Source organism: Rhamphochromis longiceps, linkage group LG2 (assembly GCF_057381845.1).
Source record: "Rhamphochromis longiceps isolate RC_006_pf linkage group LG2, R_longiceps_female_GT1.1, whole genome shotgun sequence".
Classification (NCBI taxonomy): domain Eukaryota; kingdom Metazoa; phylum Chordata; class Actinopteri; order Cichliformes; family Cichlidae; genus Rhamphochromis; species Rhamphochromis longiceps.
Window position 1 is genome coordinate 41,520,416 of NC_140558.1, and position 18,216 is coordinate 41,538,631.

The window sequence follows — 18,216 nt, forward strand, 5'->3', positions numbered from 1 at the left end:
AACAAACATTAGATGTAATGGAAAACTGCTGCTAGATAATATACTTATTGTTTGTTCCAGACGTGGCGTTGCTTAGTAATTAGATTATGTCCTGAGGTGATATTGATGCCTAAGAATAACTCCTCCAATAAAAGTCTCCCCCGTCTTGCACAAGGCTTATGATGTGAAATAAATTTGAAAGATTCTAGAATATTTAATTTCAAATCCACCTGGAAAACAAATCCAAAAGTGTCGTTTTGCATACAAAATGCAGTCTGTGTACCGTACGTTCTAAAATTACAAATGCAATTATTTGTGAATATAACACGTGTGTATGAAGAAAATAGTTGCTGGATTATTTCACCCTGAAATCATAATGACGGGGCTTTACAAGACCAAGCCTCTCATGGGCTCTTTTTATGTGTAATCAATGGAAATTGTGAGGACTTCAAATAAGGACCCCCACCCCTGACCCATATGCTGGTCAAAGCATGTCCCCGGGCTCAATGGTAATGAAGGAGGGAGGATGGGTGGGCTCACTTTCACTTTTTCAGGCCATTTCGTTTGGGAGAGAGTCACTAAATTTATAGCTAACGTACTATTTTCTTTAAGTTGAAACATGGAGATCAAGCACCTTAACAGACTCACTGTGACAGGGTTCTGCAGACATTTTCATCTGAGATGTATGGAACGACAAACTTCTTATAATATAAAGGCTGTAAGTACAGATGGTCAAAAAAATTTAGGCTTTTTGAAATGATAATTTCACCTATACTGTATACTGTGTGTCCATTACATATTTACATCAATGATTTTCACACAGATCTCAGCCAAAAAAAGCAGCTATATAACAATTTGATATTCTCGTGTATCTGCTTGTTGTGAATGCTGCTGTTTATCTCAATCATCTTTGGTAAAACTAAGTGAAACTGGCTGAATAACAGAAGTGTCTGATCTCATTCACGTCCAATTTTCTGTGAAAGTTTCATATTGTAATTGGTTCACAAATGTGACCTTTTTAATGATGAACAGTCCATCAACCAGCTGCCCACAGGATGTGAGCGAAGCCCTTGATATTGGAAAGTGTCTTATCTAGACAAGCCATCTTACTACCATGCTTATGGTTCTGACTTGCGAGAATAAGCTGCACATAATTGAATATTGTTGCTGCTTTTGCATCCCAGACTTTGAAATGCCACAGCCAAAAGAAAGTATTAGCCTCATCCAGCAACGATGTGTTGAATGTCCTACAAGAGATATGAAAATAAGATAAGATGAGATAAAGCTGAATAGCCAGTGTGTTTCAAATGCCTCATTTGCACTACATGAGTCAGACCATGTTTGGTCTCAGTGGGAATGTCTGGCTTGACCTTAGAGAAAGAATGCATCCAGGCATTCACAGCTGACCTCTTTCACATATAGCACAATGATCTTTTTTTTAATTGTCCAAGTCTTAATCTTGCAGGAACTATAAATATAAAATTCACATCCTATTAGCCTCAAACCCGAGCTGCGGAGAGTAAAAAGAACAAAACAACAATGGGTTGCTGTGCTTGGAAAATTGTCCCGAACAACAAATGCTGACACAAAATATTACATGAAGTCTTCGCACCACTTCATCAACTTATGCAGACCCCGCAAACAGGGCTGAAAGAGCAACGTTATCTCTTGGGTGGTTCTGTATGATGATATCTTTTTAAACTTGCCTTCTCCACCTTTTAATTGCTGGTTTGTTTGTTTGTTTGTTTGGTTGCTGTGACCTATTGACCTCTTGTATTAATTCCCTCCTATCTTTCTATTGGTGTCTTTTATTATGGTGGTACAGCTTTTATCTTGCTATTACCCATGTGCTGTAGTCATTCTTATTGGTAGCTTTTATCTATGAACATAACTCGTTATTTTTATTTATCCGTTATCAATGTTTGAACCTTTTATTGTTTTATGTAAAGCACTTTGGTATGCCCAAGGCTTTTAAATGTGCTCTATAAATAAAGATTGTTGTTGTTGTTGTTGTTGTTGTTAGGAACTGAACTGTAAATGGATGCATATTGTTTCCATGTATAATACAAGTTTTTGATCCAGAGTGGGAGGTCTGGGGTTTGATTGCCCCTGGAGCGCAGAGTCTTTTGATGTTTTTACTGATTTCATTTGATTCTTATCAATAAACGTCTAATTCCTCAACACAAACTTTTTTTGGAGCTATTTCTCAACCACAACTAGACGTCCATAAAACACCTCCAGGAAACAGTCATTCAACCTCAAAATATGTGCTGTAGTTTTCTGTTAGGAAGAAATACAAAAATCTGACAACCACATCAGCAACCCTATAAGACTGCAGTGGCAGACATGTACTACTGCTAGCGTCTGTACTTGACATCATCAAATTTGGGCACAGTAAACAGCACTAAAATTACCACACACCATATTAACAAATAAATAAAATGACTTAATACAGTTTCTTTGAAATGTCTGCTTAAGTTTGTGCTCTGGCCTGCTCTCTTGGGGTTGGCTTAGGCTTCTTCATCATGTGGTGGGGGCTCTGTCGGGTTTCGGGCGGTTCTCAGAGATCTGGGGTGGCTGGCCTCTAGCAGGGTCAGCTGCCCGCTGCCTCTGGTCTCCTGACACCCCTTCCCTTGGCTGTTAGAGCTCCGTCCGGGGCCTCCCTCTTCTCACGGCCAGGGTGGACACTTGGTTGTCATCGGGATACTTGGCCTCAGATCTTTAGCTCTCGGCTGCCGTGGATGGCCGGGGTCTCCTGGGTCTTTCGATGTCTGCCGCTGGCTCTTGGGGGGGATGGCATTATTGCAAACTCTCACCCTCATTTTTCAAGTACACTCTATGCTAAACGCTAACACAGAGAGAGAAACAAACACAGCAAAACTGTATATTTGTTGGTGTACCTTCCTCTGTTTAGCCCCCCCTTCTTTTCTCTTTTTTTTCTCCCCTGCTTTCTTCTCTTATCTTTCACCATTCTGACCTTTAACCCCTGTCTCCATCAGGATAACATCCACAGGACAATAATCTAAATAATAAAATTAAGTAAATAAATAAAACAAAAACAATAACAGGAGCCTACAGATAGTCTACGGTGCTCCTCTTGGGAAAGCAAAATATGTTTGGCACAACAAAGCATTCAGACCAAAAGTCTCCTTGCTCCTGCTGGACTGGACTGGTTAATAAAACAAAACTGTGCAGTGTTTAAATTGAAGGAATTTTCCCTGTTCAGTTTTTACGGTTGTTTTTCTGTAGATCTTAACCATGCAGTAAATTTTTAACCCGAACAGTGCGATTGGCCTTTTCACTCAAACAGTAAAAGATGAAATAGACAATATGGGACCTCATAATGCTGAATCCACTGCAGATCTTTTAAGTGTATTCACAAAGAACGCTTAAATCAATGAGTTTCAGAAACATTAGCCATGGCTGGTGGTTCACTTGTGTTACTGCAGTCGTACGACTGCCGGAACTTTAACCTCACAGCAAAGCTAGTTTTATACAAAAGAGAGTCTGCTGATAAAGTGGACTTGCTCTCCATTCTTCTGTCACAACACTGTCTTATTTCTACTATATGTCTTGCCGTACTGTAACATTTGTGATTCATAAAACCTCCGTTTGGATGATTCATAACTCAATTCTTCATGTTCCATTCCACAGGCTCAGGCTGCACAGCAAGATTTATACGATGCCGTGGAGGTCTTTAACGTTTCTCCCTGAAGATGAATGTGAGGTTACTGGGCTCCCCCACAATGTTTCAAAAGTTTCCCAGATGACTACATGGCAGAGGTACTGCTGACACTTTGTACTATTTTGACTTTAACCAAGGAAATGGTTTCAGCTGAACTCAACCACATAAATCTCAAACACTGATCAAATCCAACAGTTCACTCAGCAGCGATGTTTGTGTTGTTAAACTGTGTTTCTCTCGTGTTTATTTTAATGGAGGGCGAGCTAAAGTGCTATAACCTTACTTCAGGTCGGGTGATTTCACATGGAGCAGTCATTCATCAGCTAGGTTGTGGTGTAGCCCTCCAAGGCAGCAATGGTATCCATTGGGTTAACCAATCTGGACAGTGCTAATGTAGGCTGGAGATTGTTTCCATATGGGGTCCATTTCAAACAGAGTCACTTTGACGGGGTCTAAAAATCAGCTTCATTTCATAGTTTGACCACTTCAAGCAGGCGATGTGAAACAACTTTCGCACTACCAGTCATAAACAAAACAGTCGACCTTTAACCTTAGCGTATAAATCACGGACAGGTAGCCAAAACATTTCACAATGTTAAGGTTTTAACTACCTAACCCTTTACTTTCAAAGCTGAATAATACATTACTTAAGAAAAATAATGTAAAATTATGACAGCTGTGTTCCATAAATCAATATAAAAATATTGATTTAAGGAACACAAGTAGCAAAATAAGGCAGAGAAATTAAATTATAAAACTTAACCAGATTTTTTTACAGAAACATCCCAGACTGAGCCAAATAAGAATTAAGATACTTTGTATGAAATTAGGCAAAACTGCAGCTAATAGAATAGCAAATAACTCAGTCATAGTCATTTCAACACGTTACATCTAAATCACAGTAAGTGCCATTGGGGTATACCTTTATCTCCAAAACCAAAACCTGACAAAACCATTTGAGTTATTCTGTATTCTTTTGTCCAGATTTGTAATTTATGCACCTCTGTGTAAGACTGCAGCAGTACAAACCTGCATGGCCTCTCAGGCTGAGAGAAAAGAAACCTCTGCAGTACAAATGTGGAGCCATTTCAAGTAAGACTGAATGTTCCCTACACATAACATTAACAGTAAAATGTACCATCTTTTATCTCTTTAAATAAAGTCAAGTACTCTCCCTCTTGTATCTGCATAATATGGCAAAGGCAGGATAAAGAAATGTGCTGCTTTTATATCATTGTAGTCTTTAGTTTGAAGGGGCTTTTTGTACTTGTCAGAATAAGAGACTCATTCTCTGAATAGTAACAATTGCCTTTCATAAAGCTTTTCCCACTTCCTTTTTTCCTTTCCTCAAACACTTTTGTCACTTCCCACTCCTTCAGTCCTGAAATGAGCCTCTATCTGCCCAACTTCTGTCACAGCAGACTGTGACCTCTCTGCTTTCTTTACTTGAAACAGCCAGGCTCTGTGATGTGGAGGCCTACAACTACATGCCTGGCTGCGCGGGATTGACCGTTGCAGCGGGCTGCCACAGCAAAGACGACATTTCACAGCTACAAAGCTCCTGCAGCGTTTCTGGAATCGCTTCACAGGGTGACAGCTGATGGTGTGGGAGCTTCAACTGAAGGATGTGACCAGAGGTCCGACTTCATACGGTGCTAGGTCCCAGGTGTGCATCGTTTCACAGACATAATGCGTTCTATTATTTTCCATTTCTCTTACATGCATCCGTAGTGAATAAGCGCTTGATGTAAGTGCAGCAAAGAGCAGATACTGGAGTAAACACAGGCTGTTAATGGAGAAATGTCAACCATGTACAACCAACAGAGGAAAGAACAGAATATAGTCAACTTTAGAACTACACACTTCAAATAAATTCATTGTTATTTAGCATCTTAGATTCTTAGTGCCCATATTCATAGTGATGGAGTGACAGGCAGTCAGCAGTAGATTACCATAATTGACTGCTGGGGGTTTTGTGCTTGTTTTTACTACTAATTGAAGGATAATTTGAGAACATAATTTGCTACAACATTTGCTATATTTCTCTCATTGTCAAAAAATCCTTTAAAAAAAATCTCCAAGTGGCAGTAACAGCGATTGCCATTATTAGTCTTTGGAGCTGCTGTGGCTCACTGATGTGTTTTCAATAGTTTTTAGACAAGAATAGAGCTCTAACCACGGTGAAATAAGATAAATGTGGTGTTAGACACATAGCAGATACTTTGCAGAAGGATCAATTCATTGCTTTTGGACCTTTAATGGAATTTGTCGAGGATAAAAGGGCCCAAAATAAAAATTAAAAATAAAAAAAAGACAACTGCTGAAGACCTAACCTCTTTGAGAAAGACAATTTGACTAAGTTAATGCAAAAGGACTGAACAAATATTTTACAAGTACAATTTTCAGCAGCAAAGACAGGAGGCGTGTAAAACAAATAAATGACTCAACAGACATCCAATTTCAATGCTTTATGCCAGAGCAGTAAAAATGACAACTGCTAGGCTCCTGTTATATTTAAATTTTACATGCGACTTACAAAGCCATGTTCTCCTGTGCCACTGCGCTGATTGCTAACTGAGAAAATTGTCGTTCAATATTTCCAATCTTTGTTGAGCAGCTGAAAACACTGCGATTTGTGATTACAGTCATTGTTGTAATATTGATTCACGTACAGCAGCAGCAGCGATTTCACTCATATGGAACCGTGGTCTGAAATACAGTTCTCAACAAAGGGCAAACAGTTACTGACAAAGCAATTTTCCACTCAAGGTCTCCATAATGCATTAAGTAAGGTTTAACTCAACCCAATAGATCAAGAGGTGGAAACCAAACTATATATTCACCGGCTGGATGTCTCCCATATGACAAGGCTGTAATTAGGCCTATAAATAAAAAGCCTGAACAACACTGTATGCATAGTCATGTAAGAAACATATATTAGGTAAAACAGAAGCACCTATGAACCAACTGACTTTTGCTGAACTGCTTTGTTTTCTTTAAGAGTCTTTAGAAACAAATGTTACATTAAGTGAACTTACATGTCAAACACATTGCAAACGCCAATTTTAACAGTTTTTCTTTGGCTCTTTACTCCCAACACAACGGATTACAGACAAAATACCTACACTATAGGATATAGACCTGACCTTGTGCTAAAGCTGCTCTTATCCTCTTACTGTATACATCGGTGGTGAATGAAACTTCTATTGTGACAGCGGTGCTGACAACAACAGATAATGAATGTTTGCCAGAACTCCAGTTCAATTCTCCAGCTTCCTGGAAATCTGCTGGAGGAAAATAAGCCATTCTTCCAAACGGCATCCCATCATTTGGTGTTTTGATGATGGTTTTACAAGTGCTCTCTAACTCTCCAGTGTGTGTGTGTGTGTGTGTGTGTGTGTAGACCTGCTGATTGTGAGGGCAGCAATATGTGCCTCTTGCATCCTGAGGATGGTAGATTTTCACCTTGGAATAGATCACCTACTTCAGGATTGCAATCCAAGGACAAAGGTGACCACCCAGAAAAACTTTGTATTGATTTGGAGTGATGCCAGAAAACTAAAAGGTTTCAATCTTTACTCGTTTTTCTTCAAGTAGAACGAATATTTGGGATTGGGTATAGTTATCCTTGGAGAGTAGTAGTATTTTTACAAGTTGTCCATATAAAATAGCTTGAGAGAGTTCCCTCGCTGGCTTCTCTCTCTGCCTCCCTGTGGACAACCAGAAATCCAGGAAATATTCATGTTACACTACTGCTGCTTGCACAATTAGCCAAGCATTATTCACTCAACACTTAATAAAAAGCCATCACCGTGCAGTTCAAATAATTTTAAAAGGAGCTCCAAAACATCAATTTGACAGTTTTAAGTCCCCATGTGTTTGAATGGCACGCACTTTCTTTGTTCCACTGTAAACCACCAGTGTGCTGAAGTGAAAAAAAGAACAAACATCAGTCTTACACACACACAGGCGTACATCACACAATTTCTGTGACTGATCTCTAAAATAAGCGCTGTGTGCCAACAGGCCATTTTCGACACACATTGAGACACCAGTGAAATGCAGATCAGTCTGGACTGGTCGTTAAATCTTCCGGGCTTCATGGGTGCTGAGCGTGGTGGCAGGAATGGGAGGCGGCTGAGAACAATATGGTCAAGTCTTTCATCAGACATCTGTCATCTCATCTTCCATCTCATCTCCCTCTGTTTCACCTTCTGCCACACCTTCTTCTTCCTCTTCCTCCTCGGATGTCACATCCAATTCATCCATCTGGGAAACGCACTTTGGACACGAGCAGACAAACAGGTAGTTCTCCCTGTGAAGAAAGTGTCCCACTGGTCACATTGTTTGCACCTCTGATAACAGCTCTTTTTAATTAGAACCATTCTGCACTTTGCTGTTAAGAAAATCTTGGCTTTTTAAGTGGCTTCTGTGCACAAAAGCAACCGACTGTTCAACACTGTAATTAATACTTCCGGACCACAACACCATCCTGTAATGAAACGACACCTTCTCGAGACTGAGAATTAACACAGGATGCTCTAACACCATCATGCATCTCAGAAACTTGCAAAGAAAAAAAAAGCTGTTGGATCATGCTAATCAATGAGCAGAGTGAGCACAGGAGTAACCATCAGACCCACTAGCCTATCTGCTTCGAGACATCCTATTATTGCCTGGAAGGCTTTTTATTGATCCTGATGGAATTCATAAGAGTATGACCCCGTTCAAGTGAAGTATCCCAGGGATTACAGATGTTTACCTCAGAATCTTATGTCTGCTATGTCGGCTTCGGTCCCGCTGACAGCAGTCCAAATAACTGATGCAAATCTCCTGAAGATGGAAAAGACACACACACATACACGCTCCTGAACTGGCTGAAGAATCCCAACATCAATATAATATTACTGTACCATAACAGTTACAAACTACTCGTATTGCAATTTTTCCAGATTTTGCACAAAACATTTTCCCAAAATGCCGTCGCTTCATCATGCAGGAGGTCGCTCTGCCCTGCTCTCTCGCTCTCCTGGTACAAAACGCTTCAGTCTTCGCCAGCATTCAAAGGAGATCTTTGCTGTGAAAGTAGCACGGCCGCTGTGACATTACTGTGCCGCGCGGATGCAAGGCTTCTCAATCTTTCTGACAGCTTGACTAACCCGCTCCAGTCCTTAAAGTCTCAGCCTTCTAATGCCCCCTGACAAGGGGGCACACAAATGTTCTGTGCAGTCTATTTCAGGCCAGAATTTATCACTCAAAACCCAGACGTGTCAGCTCACCTCTCCCTGGTTGATGTCACAGAGGGCACTGAGGTGAAGGAGGAAATTGTTGTCGGGGAACGACACCTCTGCGTTGGGTATGCAGCTGTGGTTACCTGCAGAGGTCAAAGAAGCATATGGTTGTGTGTGTGTGTGTGTCAGGGGAGGTTATCATACGGCCTTTTAGCCCAGACCAACAGCATCTTTAATCTGAAGTAACAGTTTTCATAAGAGAGACATCATCAGCACTTACATGAGCTTTGAAGCAGAAAGAGTCCAGACCCCTCGCAGTTTAGAAAGTCTCCGGTTTCTGCACAGAACAGACAAATTATGCATATTTCTGACCTTTGCTTGGATACGCACGGGTTTATGTAACAACCACAGCATTGGTCAACACACATATACAAACTAACTCAGACAATTCAGCCGTCGCAAATCTGCTCAGTTGAGACAAAAAGAATTTATTGTAGAAAATACTGCAATACTGAGATAAAACTGACCTTTTTCAATGTCCTTGTACAGCTGGTCAATAAAAGAGTCCAAATGCTCCCTCTGCTGGGCAGGAAGCTCAAGTGCATCGCAGGCATGAACCCACTGGCTCAGAGAGCTACGTTTGGATAACAGAACATAAAGACAGTGGAGTGTTAGAACCATATTGAGCCCCAGTGTTAAGCTGGTTAAAGGTTGCAGTGATATTTACCTGGTGCCAATGCCTTGTCCGTTGGTCCCCACCAAAGCAAACAGAGAACGGAAACCCTCAGGGACAAACCACTGCAATACAGTCACACCGTTAATCATCCACGCAGGGAGCTGGCAAATTAGTAACTCTTTTGGTAATTAATACATTTTTTTCCTCTTTGATTATACAAATCAAAGAAACTGTAAGAAAATAGAGCAGTCAGATTTTCACTTCAAGCCCAAGGTAACTAATACAAACAATTATAATGAGGAGAAGAAGAAACCCCTCACATTTGACAAGCTGCGATCAAAGAACAGAATTCCCAGAAAAAGTCTGAGCGTCCGTTGGAATAAACCAGATTTTGATTACTCAGAAATTATGACGTAATCATAATTTAAGTCTTTTTCTTTAAACTAAGCAAACTGACTCATATCATACAAGTAGGGTGAAGGACATGGTTTTATTTACTTGTTTTTGATAAAGTTCAACCATCAACTTGCTAAACCAAGTAGTACGTTCTTTTCTTCCAGCCTAACTCTGTTGCTATGGCATTATTTACCTGTACAGGGAAGGGTTTGCTCCATATGACCAATAGTGAACATGGAGCTTCACAGTTCTTACAAAGGCCGCAAACAAAGACGGTATAAAGACATGAAGGTAGCTTCAAGGTGCAAAAGTTAAGCCAAACCCAGGAAGCGCCTTGAACCTGCATTCTATCTCAAAGCTAACAGATGGCGACAGCTGTGGTTGCAAAAAAAGGACTTCTGATCCTGTAGAAGTGAAAAACAGCATTCTGTTTCTACCTCTGCAAACACGTTGGGCTTTATCATTTCAGGTCATATTCAATAAAAGAGTTGATTCTATTCTGTAAATCATCAGGAGGATTATCCATGCTATGGTCATTGAAGATTTGTGACAAATAAGCTGGTTGAAAGGAACAAATCTGCTCTGGCTAAAGCCAAGAAGGAAAGCTGCAAAAAGGTCAATCGTGAGGAAACGTATCAAAACTATTTTATGCATTTCATTATGAAGTCTAAACAGAAAACGAGCCGTTTCATGCTGAAACTGTTGTCATGTTCTTTTGAGACATTTTGAACCCAAAAACACAGGCAGGTATTTATAGTTCATTACTTTCTCTTTTTGTCGTTTCCACAAATTAATGTACTATTATTATTTAATGTTGGACCACTGTTGTGTCTCAGTGTTGCAGGAAAACTTGTAAGCGAATGGGATTGTCTCGCCAAGTATGAAGGCGGGCAGTACTGCACACTGGCATCGTATTATGGTGAAAGTGTTTGTGCCACATCAGACTACAAGGATATAAATAGTATTTTCTTGTCCTATAGCTTAAATAAAATATCCATATATCTTAAGCAGCTGAAGTATTGTCCAGCATCATCATCTGGACCAATACTGGGCTCTGGGAGCATGTGAGGGCATTTTTCTCAATTTTCCTGTGATTGCCAAGTGAGATAATAATGATTACAGTCACTGGGCACTAGGTTTTCATGTGTTCAAAAAAATAATTAAATAAATAAATAAATAACCTGTAAAAATGATTTAATAGGTCGAACAATATTAAGGAGGCAAAGGCGGCCAAATAAATCAGAGCTGTCAGCTCTAATTCCACCAGTGAGCAGCTTTAATTAGCTGTCTCGAGCAACAACCGCTTTCTGTGATATTTTTGGCAGCATTCTCTAAAAAAATGAATGAACGCTGGATTGAAAACAAGAGGAAACAACGTGTGCTGTGGCTTCACAGAACATACTTACCCGGCCGAGACGGTCGTCATAAAGTGCTTCTGTAAAAAGGCTGTGCAGCAAGGCCAACTGCCCCTACAAAAATACGTTGAAATAACTTCATGTAATATTTTACATAACAGAAAATACACATCACTTGTATGTTTGACGCCTGGCGTGTGTTGCTTACTCGAGCTGTGAAGAGCTAAGATCACCATAACAGCATGACACTGTGTTTGAATTTGAACTTTTGACTTTTTGTACCTCAATGAATTCACACGTCAGGCAGAAATAAGAAGAAGGTAACTCACTCTGAACTGTTCTCCTAGGAGCTTATGGGCGATCTCCTCTTCCTCGTTGGCTGTCCGGCTGCAGAAGTGAGTAAACAGCTTCTGCAAGTGTGCTTTATCTTTGGCCTGGAAAACATAAATAATGTTTTGTGACTTACTGAATATCTCCCACACACCTACTTGTGTTTTGCATGGTTTGTTTTTGGGGGTGTTTTTTGAAAGGGTTAAACGATAGTACTCATTCAAACCTGCACGAGTAATCTTAACATCCTATAACAGAAGTCAACACTTTTTAGAGTTTTCAGAAACTAATAACCAGGACTTTTAAAATGAATACATACATCACACTGTGATTTGTTTTCTGTCAGTCTGGTGAAAAGAGGAAAGTCTGCAAACATTAGTCTAGTGACCCTGTGACCTTTCAAAAGTTAACATGTAGCTTTTCTTGTTTACAGCACCTGAATCGCAGCAAAGTTCATTTCAAGCCAGCAATAATTTCATATAGTTTCATTTAAAAGTGAAACATTAGCAACACAGAGTTTTTTTAAAAAAAAAAGGAAAATCTAATCAGGTGCAGCATATCATGTTCCTTTACAGAGAAGCGTTTGTATTACATCTCTAATACTGAGCATAAGTACAAACACTTGAATATTTTCAAAGCTGTAAATCAAAAGTCTCACCTGTTTTACCATAGCTACCATTTTGGCCATAAGCATGATGCTGGAGGTCTCAGGGGGATAATGCATACTCCTGAAAGAAAGCAGCAATAGGTTATTGGGGTGAATTAGAAAGTCAGCGCTCCCAGAAGATGAACGTTTTTAAAATGCTTCCTCACCTCCATGCATCTTTGAGCTTGTTGATGGGGTGATCAGGATCTTCTTCAGAAGGACCCAGACACAGAGCCTGATGGTACTGATCTGCCGCTGCCTGTCGACACTCGCTGCTGCAGTACATCACCTACAGAGGGAGCAGAGGCCGGGGGATTGACCCCAAACAAAAACATTCGAAATGTTAAACTAATGAGGAAACTGGGTTTATGGTTTATAATTTCTTGAATCTGCGGGGCTGAGTAAAGCACTATGGCTTCGTGTTTTTAAATCACTGCTTTTACCAAGTTCGCAGTGACTCCGGGGATAAATTCATCACCGAACTCTTTAATCCCCATTTATGAGTTTAAGTTTCCTTTGGAGAAATCAGGAAAGTTATGACTTTCTGGAGAATGAAATTTACTGGAGCCAGTTTTGAAGTTAATAAAGGACATAAAGCATTTCTGGAACATCATCATCATCCATTCTGAAAAGCAGATCTGATAAATCTGCATCCAGCACTCGGTTATACTGAGAAAGCAGTGAGCATTAAAAGTGAAGGTGTAGCGCTTCAAAAGCCCCAAAGCAGAACGGCATGAAATTATGTTTAGTTCACTTTAATATAGTCTAAGCGTTGCCTGCCTGTTTGCTTGTTGCAGGTACTGTACAGGCTCATTTGCCACTTTATTAGGTACGCCTTGCTAGTACTGGGATAGACTCCCTTTTGCCTCAAAACTGCCTGAACTCTTTGTGGTAAAGATTAAAAAGGTGCACTGTGGTCATACAGGGGGTTGGACATGGTCAGCAACAACACTCAGGGGCTCAAGGAATGCCATAACATACCACCAACACCATTACACCCTCACCAGCAGCCTAAATTGTTAAATGTAATACGGATGCATCCGTGCTTTCATGTCATTTATACCAAATTGTGACGCTACAATCTGTATGCCTCAACAGAAACCGAGACTCAGACTAATCTTCTGTTGTTCAAACTGTAACTTTAGTTTCCCGAGTGGTACCCGGTGTGGTCTTCTGCTGCCGAAGCCCATTTGCTTCCAGTCTCTGTAAAGCCTAGAGAAGGTTGTCTGGGCAAATTCCAGTAGATCAGCACTTTCTGAAATAGACCAACCCACCTGCCACCAAAAACCTTTCCACATTCAAAGTCATATAAAAGTGACGTTACTACAATCTGTCTTCTGTCCTCCAAGGTGACCACCCCCATACAGATTAATGACATGATCAGGATTAAGTGCTCGGGACTCCTCAGCTCTATCGCTTAAGAGATTCAAATCTGTGCTCCAACTACAACATTCAAAAACCCTCCATTTTTGTATTTTTGACTCATCCTTTGGTGAATTTTTAGTTTCTCGCATCCAAATAATAACCAAGCCCTTTCTCGAACAGGCATTGATCCTCTACTGCAAAAGAGGATTAAATGTATGCTCTTCTAGTAATGGGGGGGGGGGGGGGGGGCATGTATTTACATTTTCATGTGACCTTAGCTTGGCTTATTGACTGGGTGTTAGTAGTGGCCTCTAAAGATTGATTAGCAAGCAACCACCATTGATGTAGCTGAAGCTCTTCCTTAACCACTGCCAGGTTAAAATCAATGTTTTGTATCTTATATTGACCTCACCAGTTGCTGTGAGGGTTTTACTTTCACAAAAAATTGCAAGTTATACTTTTTGGTAGTGGACTGTACTAAAATAGATTTACCTGGCACTGAGGGCATGCTTGATGCTGTTCTGGGCGTACATGGCACAGCTCAGGATGAGGAAGGCTGAGTCCAGGGATGCCGCTAAGTCTTCTCGCATTCCCCTCTGCAGTCTCCAAAGCACGTAAGCAGTATTCACAGGCTGTAGGGGGCATGATGGTAGAGCCGGTGAACAGAGATGACATCACAGCAGGGCAGCATTGAGATGATAAGTTTCATTGTAGATCCACATGCAGTATACATGCAGATTATTTTGTCCAGTTAGTCCAAAACCTCAATAATCAATGAAAAGATGCAATTATAAGTCTTATAAGTGCTTCTCTATATGTGCATCAAACATCTCACCTTTATATTTATACAAAGTGTTCCACAGGAATTGGGCAGAGACGAGAGGCCGCTCAATGAAAATGGTTTCTCCCTTCTTTATGCTCCTTTTGGCAAAGAGACCCTTGCCCTGTAACATGAATAACTAACTGTTACTGCAGCCTTCAGTCACTACAGAAAAGTTATAGACTATGAACATTTTACAAGAAATTAAAATGTAAATCACAGTGGGACCTAAAATGATTCATTTCTTAATCACTATGTTTAAGAAAACTCATAACTTGCTGCAGCCCAAACATGTTTTTCCCCAGAAATTGTAAGTTGTTGTTTTCATTTTTTCATCCACCAATCACACATCAACCAATCAACATGAGTAAAAACTGTAAGGAGGAGGAATAACATACTGCTGCATTCAGTCCAGACAGACCACTTAAAAAACAAGCACCACCATTTAGAGTCCACTCAGTTTATTAATGCGACTATATTAACAATCCACTGGTATTTGCATTTATAACAGCTGATTAATGAAGAGTAACAAAGTAAAGAAGAGATGGCAGAAGTGCCCTTTCTAGCTTGTCCTACAGAAATTCATTCAATTTTGTGTGTCTGAGAGATATCTCTAGATAGATAGATAGATAGATAGATAGATAGATAGATAGATAGATAGATAGATAGATATCTGGCTGTTACAGTAGGTGAGCTGGACAGGGCGTAGAAGGTCATCAAATGAAAAGCGGACCAGAAACTGCTTCTTTGTGCAAGGAGGGACAGGAGGAGCGATGGAAGAGGCCTACAAAATGACCCCCAAGGGCTATTCTGTGCATGTTACTGACTAAAGTGCCATAAAAAGACTCCATGAGAGCCCAACATGGTTTAGCGGGACCTGTGCTCACAGGCTGTCATCCTCCAGAGAACACCAGAGAAGGCAGGTCCACCAGGGGCTCCATTCTCATTCACAGATGATGTGACCTGAAAGCTGTGGAAAACGTCATGATGCCTGCAACATCACGTGTCAAGAGAACTGATTACATTTGTCTATTTAAGAATTTCCTTAAAAGAAGAAGAAGAGGAGAAAAAAAAAACACACACACACGCACAGAAAGACCAAGTTAAAGACGTGAACTTGTTAGCACTCTATCACAGTTATTATTATTAGTGGACATGAATAGTAGGGGTAATTTTCAGCTAGTAGTTCTTATACTGTGATATTAGCGAGCTAAGCTTTGGTCTCTGGAAGCTGCTGTCCTAAATTTTCCTGAAGGCAACATAGAAATCAAACCCTTCATGGAGGATTTAGACAATCATTCAATCTCCACTGTGTGTCATACATCAGCCAGTCGTGCCTGGCTGTGATCCGCACTGACAGCCGACATGCGACTACAGCACCGCCGCTTTAAATCTGTGTTCAGCCGCAGATTTCTTCTAAATCCATTTAATATGAAAATCACGGACAACTCTGACCTTGACATTGTCGATAAATCTGACTTCCACACAGCTGGACACTTTGCCGGGGTCCACGCAGAAGGAAAACATGTCATCCACGGGAGCAGCCATGTTTCAGACGACCTTTCAACTCTGACGTTGACGTTTTATTTGTGAGACAGGCGGCAGCGACCTCTGGTGGTGAACAGAAAGTTGCATAAATGTTGAGAAGGGTCTGCGATTGGGTAGCTGTTGTAAGACATTCCGCGCATGCTCAGATCATGCGCTTTGAAATTAACGGGAGTTTTTGTTCGTTTGTTTATTAAATAATCTGAAAACAGTCGAAATTAAGCAGATACAATACGCAGTCTTGACACAGACGGACGTTTTTAACGGTGTTTGGGACTGATGATATCTGGCCATGAAGTTAGCTTAGATGCGCAGACTGATTCGGACAAAAACCTTTTTGTCTTCTTGATTTATGGAGGGGACTTTGGATGCCACTAAAAGCAAAAAAAAATTAAAGTGTCGACTTTTTAGAAGCGAAAAAAAGCGAGTGTGTCCAATTAGTGATCAGGAGGGGGAGGGGAGAAGTGTCCCCGGGACAAGTCCACAGTAAATATAATAAAAGCATGCAATACTGCAAAGATAAATCACTCAACATGGGAACACAGCAAAACATGCAACTTCAAATAAATACTTTTTTTTTTTTTAAATCCACCCTTCCCCCGGATGACATAAGGACAAATTAGTCAAGTGAATAGAATAGAATAGAATAGAATAGAATAGAATAATCCTTTAATTTTCCCACAAGGGGAAATTTGGTTGTATCAGCAGCAAAAAAAAAAAAAAACACACATATACAAACAGAGCAGGACACAGAACAGAAACACAATTTTTACATATTTACATCATGGACAACAGTTACGAAAGCAGAGCACTGTACAGTTATTAAAATTAAATTACAGATACGTGGCAAACCCAGGTTGTAGTGTGCAAACAGAGCAGGATACTGAAAGATGTTTAAATAGTTGAGAATATTTAGAATAATTAGAAAAGTGCAGATTGTGTGATTGTATCTGTGCATTAAAAAGTAGATATGTAACTTTCAATAAGTTAGTGTGTATATAAACTGAAAAAAGTAATGTGCAAGTTAGAATAATAATAATAATAATAATAATAATACATTTTATTTAAATAGCATCCCAGAACAGAGCTGGCCTTCCTGATGAGTTTATCCAGCCTCTTCCTCTCAGCTGAAGATAAACTGCTGCTCCAACACACCACACTGTAAAAAATGACAGATGTCACCACAGAGTCATAGAAGGTCTTTAAAAGCGCTCCCTGGACTCCAAATGACCTCAGCCGCCTCAGCAGGTAGCGTCTGCTCTGACCCTTCCTGTAAAGAGCATCAGTGTTGTGGCTCCAGTCCAGTTTATTATTCAGGTGAACACCCAGGTACCTATAGGAGTCCACTATCTCAATGTCCACTCCCTGGATGTTCACCGGTGTCAGTGTGGTGGGTCAGCGTCTCCGGAAGTCCACCACCAGCTCCTTGGTTTTCCCGGCGTTGATCAGCAGGTGGTTCTGCTGACACCAGTCCACAAAGTCCAGAGTCCACTGTCTGCACTCTGAGTCGTCCTCACCTGTGATGAGGCGACTATGGCAGAGTCGTCAGAGAACTTCTGTAGGTGGCAGCGTGGGCAGTTGATGGAGACGTCTGCGGTGTAGAGGGTGAAGAGGAACGGTGCCAGCACAGTGTGGGGCCCCCGTACTGCAGACCAGCGTGTCAGAGACACAGCCCTGTGTCCTCACATACTGTGGGCGGCCTGTGAGGTAGTCCAGTATCCACTGGGACATGTGTTGGTCCACTCCTGATAGCTCCAGCTTGTCCCTCAGAAGTCGTAGCTGGATGGTGTTGAAAGCACTGGAGAAATCAAAGAACGTGATCCTCACAGTGCTTCCAGGCTTCTCCAGGTGAGTCAGAGCTTGGTGCAGGAGGTAGATGATGGCGTCCTCCACCCCGATGCCAGGCTGGTAGGCAAACTGTAGCGGATCCAATGAAGACCTCACCAGGGGGCGCAGATGGTTTAGAACCAACCTCTCGAGGGTCTTCATCAGATGTGATGTCAGGGCTACTGGACTGTAGCTGCTTGCGTCCTTAGGATGGGAGGTCTTTGGTACTGGTACCACGCAGGAGGTCTTCCACAGCTGTAGTACTTTCCCCAGTGACAGGCTTGTTCCTCACTTACCACGTTTTGGACTGAGAAGACAGATGGTTTGAAAGAGGAGTGAAAGAAACCATCTATGTCCACTA

General features: G+C 41.0%; 1 protein-coding gene across 1 annotated transcript; it reads right to left on the reverse strand.

The window, feature by feature from the left end:
* Positions 1-6,119: 6,119 nt before the first annotated feature.
* On the reverse strand, positions 6,120-16,057 carry smyd5 (SMYD family member 5). The gene is made up of 13 exons (XM_085429070.1): positions 15,939-16,057; positions 14,499-14,607; positions 14,156-14,295; positions 12,466-12,587; positions 12,311-12,380; positions 11,652-11,756; positions 11,374-11,436; positions 9,623-9,693; positions 9,423-9,529; positions 9,176-9,232; positions 8,944-9,038; positions 8,427-8,497; positions 6,120-7,979 (listed from the first exon to the last, which is right to left on the reverse strand). The coding sequence occupies exons 1-13, from the start codon at positions 16,029-16,031 to the stop codon at positions 7,829-7,831; spliced, it is 1,254 nt and encodes a 417-aa protein (XP_085285196.1). The 5' UTR covers positions 16,032-16,057; the 3' UTR covers positions 6,120-7,828.
* Between the last annotated feature and the right edge of the window lie 2,159 nt (positions 16,058-18,216).